At 39.6% G+C, this 5,705-nt stretch overlaps 1 protein-coding gene across 1 annotated transcript in view; it reads right to left on the minus strand.

Annotated features, from left to right (window-relative positions):
- Nucleotides 1–561: 561 nt before the first annotated feature.
- Nucleotides 562–5,705, minus strand: part of TM7SF3 (transmembrane 7 superfamily member 3) — a 36,111-nt gene continuing 30,967 nt past the window's right edge. Inside the window, exons 10-12 of the mRNA XM_024733076.1 lie at nucleotides 4,851–4,948; nucleotides 3,967–4,129; nucleotides 562–2,697 (exon numbers count right to left, since the gene is read on the minus strand). Of these exons, the coding sequence (XP_024588844.1) occupies nucleotides 2,435–2,697; nucleotides 3,967–4,129; nucleotides 4,851–4,948 (524 nt within the window). The 3' untranslated portion in view covers nucleotides 562–2,434. The remainder of the gene's footprint in view (nucleotides 2,698–3,966; nucleotides 4,130–4,850; nucleotides 4,949–5,705) is intronic.

Genomic DNA, 5,705 nt, shown 5'->3' on the forward strand with positions numbered 1-5,705 from the left:
CCAAAACATTTAAATAGTAGAGCCAAGTTTCCAGCAACACTATTTTTCTTGTTTGACACAACTGAAGTACTAAAGACACCAACACAAACTAATGCATTAAAGACATCAGCTTTCCTTTTAACAAAAGATATAACTTTTTTTTTTTTTTTTGCGGTACGCTGGCCTCCCACTGTTGTGGCCTCTCCCGTTGCGGAGCACAGGCTCCGGACATGCAGGCTCAGCGGTCATGGCTCACGGGCCCAGCCGCTCTGCGGCATGTGGGATCTTCCCGGACCGGGGCACGAACCCGCGTCCCCTGCATCGGCAGGCGGACTCTCAACCGCTGCGCCACCAGGGAAGTCCCAAAGGATATAACTTTTAACACATTATCCCATATTTTGTTCATTTCCTATCATTCCATTTATATTTAAACTGATTTTTTAATAAAGAATTGTTGTCCAGATTAAATAATTTTGTTTTTATAGCTGTGAAACCATCCTCTCATGTCGTTACTTTGGTACAAAAATACAGTTGGTAAAAAATTTTATAGGAATTTTATAATAATGAGACTTCTTAGCATTTTTTCAAAATAGGTATTTATTATTAAAAAATTATACGAACTGACTTATTACTCACAAAAAAAAATTATCATGAAAAATTTTAAACAATATGTCTCCCCCCTCCAAGAAAGTGTGTTTTGTCTTTATACTCTTTACTGTCAGTGCATTTTGATGGTATAGGAAAAAATTCACACATATTCCATATAACTTTGTTAGAATTTACAACAATACAGCAGAATCCAGAATCCCTACAGCGAATTATTAAGAAAACACATTTTTTCTTCAAGTTTAAGTGTTTTTGAAGTTATATAAACAGTGAAGATTACAAAATAAATAGTAAACAAACACCTGTGTATAATTTTTCAATGCAAGAAATGATTAGTCATACATTTTTTCATTTTGTTTCAACCTTACTGGAACACTTTTAAGAGCAAAAGTTGAAAATTTTCCAGTTACCCGAAACTTCAGAAACCTACTGTCCATTGAAAACCTCTGAAAAGCAGCATCGTTTAAACAGCGGTTAACTTACAAATGGGAATGCAACAACCACAACCGACCTCAAGGCCACTCAGGCACGTCAGAGTCCCCAGCTCTAAATGCAAGGCAGAACCTCCTCGGCAGAGGCTCTGACAGTTGAAAGGCCGTGAGGAGAAGGGATGCAGCCCAGGGCATCGGGCGCTTTCTCGTAGTGGAACAAAGTCAAAACTGAAGGGACTCTCCTTACAGAGTCCAAGTCACTGAAAGCAGCTCTATTAAACACCTGAGTCCTTTCTGACGCCCTCCTCAGCGCTTTACAACACAGACAGGACAAACAAAGCCTTCATGCACAGATTTTCTGAAACTGTGCCAATGCTCTAACAACTAGTTTAGCAGAAAGAACTACAAAATGCAAATTTTTTAAAGGTTTCCCTATTAATGGGATTATGGATGAAGCTAGGAGCCAATCTGTCTCCTAAAAATAAAACAATTCATACGTCATCGAATGCAGTTTCAATTAGAGATCAGCTGTCAACACTATTTTAAAAGGTCTTGAAAGAAAAACAAAAAGGCCATTTTTTAATCTGGAATATAAATAAATCATCCACATAAAAGCTCTATTATCTATATAAATGGAGCTACTTTCAAATAATTGGAATAATTTAGCTATTTAAAATACCATTTTAAGCAATAAAAAGCAAAGACGAGGGGTATCTACTGAACTATATACTTAAAAAATGATCGACACAGTAAATATGTATTTTACCATAAACAAAAGAAGGGTACTTTTTGATAATATATAATACTAAGAAAGATGCAACTACGTAATCAGACTGCTATTAGTAAGAAGATAAGTTAGTTTTCCCTGTTTTGTACTCTGAAGTTCAAAGGCCCAGTTTCAAATTCCCAAAGCTCCAAACACAGTGACAAATAAAAGTTCAATCCAACCCTTAAATTAAACCACTCTCCGTGCCCTGGCCCCCGAGTTTGGACAGACTCAGGTGACAGAATTGTTCAAGGTGTTATTAAAAAAAAAACAAAACCACCAGGGCTTTACAAGAGAACCACTGTTTTCAAGTTCCTTTTTTTTTTTTAAGTGTATCTATTTAATGGAATAAGTTGACATATATTTATAAACCAAAAGGTAATTCCTTACGTATTTTATAATAAGGAAGAACCTCCCTACCACCAACTTTTTGGCCATCTTTCTCCCTCTCACTTAGAATTACTGTCATCTCCCTGGTATACCCTTACCCTGTATCAATAAGGAGACCACAATACTGTACAAAGCACGGACACAGAAGCTGGTTTCTTAGCAGACTTGCCCCAGAGACTGCTGAAGCAGCAAGGCAACAACACCCAATCTGAGGCGGTACCTGGGTTGTACTTCAAGATTGCACTGACCAAGCCCTCCGCATCTACAGAAGCAGGGGCGTTCTTTCACCGGCTGGCTGTTCCTTCTGAAAGAGCTCTTTGATCTGGGCTAATCGGCCGTAGAGCCTCTCTCTCAGTGGAGGGATGTGGTAGCTGGGGTCCAGGATGTTTGTCACTCTGCGCTCACGCTCTCGCTTCCATAACTTGTATGGGTGGGGAGGGAAAAACGGTTGCCCTCTTTCTCTTCGAATCTGTAACGTAATTCCACTTACAGCCAGCATGCCCCATACTGCCAGGATAATAAAGTCTAAAGAATGGTAGAGAAGCACAGTTTGAACTCTTGTATTTTAAAACCTAACACAGATCGAAGACAACATTTCATAGCCTCAATCTGTATCATCTTTTCTCAGTTAATATTAGACTTTCTGGTAAGTTTGTCCAAACATACGTGTATTTCCTCACCAGCCAAGGAATAAGTGAGGAAGCTATGGTCTTACATTTTAAAATAGGAGTTTCCAATTACCGGCATCTGAAAGTCCAGACAGGTTGTAAAGGAATCAGTTGTTTGGATCCTTGGCATTCCAGTATTTTATGACTAGTGCCCGCAGACACAGCTGTTTGTTGTTTGCTGTGTTTCTCCAGAGGTGGGGGGGGGGAAGGCAGTGATCTCACAAATGTACATCATTGGAATGTCATGATGCTCTTTTTTGCCATCCCACCCTATATGGGACCCCACCCCACTCATGTAGAATGGATACAGAAATGCATGAAAAGATTCAACAAATTGTACTGAGCTTCTAGCAGAAGACTTGGCAAAATACTGTCAAACTTCCAAGACGTGTGGATTTCAAGGTCTTTACCATCAACCTCTTAAAGAATGAGGGCAGGGTCAGGATAGCAGAGGGAAAGATGTGCCCTTAAATATTCATAACAATCACAATGGTGCTTATATATCTTCAACTCTAAGACCTGCTTTTCCATTCTCGCTATTCTAACATTTCTGAAACCAACATATCTTATAATCTTTGTGAACATTTAATTTGGTAGTCATTTTTTTCAAAAAGTTAATGGAAAATCTTTAATGGGTAGACTCTTACAATTGAGGAAAAATACAGCTACTGATTGAAAACCACTTTCACTTTGATTAGCAAATTACGTGCTTCTTTATAGGAGGAAAACAAGGGAATAGCTTAAAAATATCAGGTTGTCATTCTCACCCCTCACCCCACCCCAACTCATAAGGTGCCAAACAGCTTTATTCTCAGCATTTTTCTTACAACTGGGAATTGACCAGATAAACCTTTGTAATCCTGGCTTAGAAATTTCTTAATAAAGTTCATTCACTAGATTTTTAGAAGTATGGCTTTCAGCCACCTTACAAATTTAAATTCTTCATTCCTATGATCATAAGTTATTAACACAGGGCTCTTATAGCATTTGGATGGTGTGAATTTCCACCTTTTGTCCAGTTAACCTTCTTTCAATCTTTCAATCTGGTTACCAAGAGTTCTTGTTAGCACAGGTGGGCCAGTATTCCTATCTGACTATCACTTGGTTCTTGGATTTAGAGTCTTACCATTCGTTTGAAAAGGCACATTTATGAAAGCTCTGCGGAAATCCACGTGGAGCACTCTCTTCAGTACGTTCAAAGTGATATAGGAAAGGCTTGTGTACAAGTAACTGTCAACGGCCAAGACCACCGAATAGGAGCCAATGAATCCACAACTCAGTATGTTCAGCTGTGGAAGAGCAGAAGCGTTTAAGCGGCACCTCTGGTAGAACAATAATAGTTTTTAACTTTGATCACTGGCCTCAATCCCAGGGAATCACTTCTCCCTCAGAGCATGTGAAGAGAGACCAAGTCTTACAGCTGAATAAAGGTTACCTGAAAATATAAACTGAAAACAATCTTCAACACCTACAGTTGGTAAAACAGTTTCCCTCATCATAGAAAGTATCTTCCCTGTGAAAGAACTTCAACAATAAATTCTAATTAGATTAAGAACCATTCTTCTGGAGAGACGGCTGAAATGAACAATCCGGCAGATTATTGCATTACTGTAAGCCCTACCTCCTCTGCTTCTGCTGTTAAAAGAGGGATGACCTGCACCACTTGATGGAAAAAACATCGTAACTAGGTAATGGTAACTAGAACTTCTCTTGCTTTCATAGTAACAAGGCTATTTAAAAGTCAATCATCTGGGCTTCCCTGGTGGCACAGTGGTTCAGAGTCCGCCTGCCCACGCAGCGGACACGGGTTCGTGCCCCGGTCCGGGAAGATCCCACATGCCGCGGAGCGGCTGGGCCCGTGAGCCATGGCCGCTGAGCCTGCGCGTCCGGAGCCTGTGCGTCCGGAGCCTGTAATACAGATAATCAGACAGCTCTCTCTGGAGAATAAAAATGCAAAACAACTGAAGGCCCAGGACAATAGGATGAATAAACTGACCGGATGACACTTACTATTCTTAGGCAGCCCATGAAAACCACTGGAATGAGAATAGCTATACAAGAGAAGGTCACCCAGAACACTGAGTCATCACGGAAAATCTTTAGGTTTCCTGGAAAAGCAAAAAGAAATCAAGAGTAAACAACAGGTTCACCAAGTTAAATTTCATTTTCTCAACGTGTGAACATAGACGCACATCGAAGATTTAATTTAACAACCAGGGAATATGTCAGCAATTAGATATGAACTGACTTTTTTCATTTAACTGTCAATACAATCCCCTTTGAAGGGAGTGTCCTAAGAAGGTAGAGGGGTGGGAGGAAAATCAAGCAGGTAAATGCTCTGCATTTATTACCAGGATAATTTAGAAGAGGCTGGACTAGTCCAAGCTCTTCCATTTACCAGCTGTGATGCTGGGCCTCAGTTTCCTAACCCAGAAGATGAGATGGTTGAACTACTTCATTCCCAAGCTTCAAATCGTCCCTTCTAGCTACAAATTTCTACGATTCCATGATTTTGTACTGCAAAGTAAAAAATATAAGTGGCATTCAGAGTTAACCATATGAACTCCCATATAAACAGCAAAATCGATTTAATAGGGTTTTATATATATATATATATATATGAGTTTGCACCCACTCTTATTAAGGAGACACTCACCCTAAATGTCCTTAAGCAATGAGATAGTTCATACATTAACTACCAAAAATAAGATAGTTCAATACATCAACTATAAACAATTCTAACCCATCATCCCTCCATCCTCTAAGCATTAACAGAAAGGGAGGAAGCTCATTAAGTAGTATTTGATTTAGCACTTCTAGAGTAGAGCTCTGAATCTGCATTTTCAACAGACATCCCTGGGTCCC

This window comes from Neophocaena asiaeorientalis, unplaced genomic scaffold (genome assembly GCF_003031525.2).
Source record: "Neophocaena asiaeorientalis asiaeorientalis breed wild unplaced genomic scaffold, Neophocaena_asiaeorientalis_V1.1 scaffold150, whole genome shotgun sequence".
NCBI lineage: Eukaryota > Metazoa > Chordata > Mammalia > Artiodactyla > Phocoenidae > Neophocaena > Neophocaena asiaeorientalis.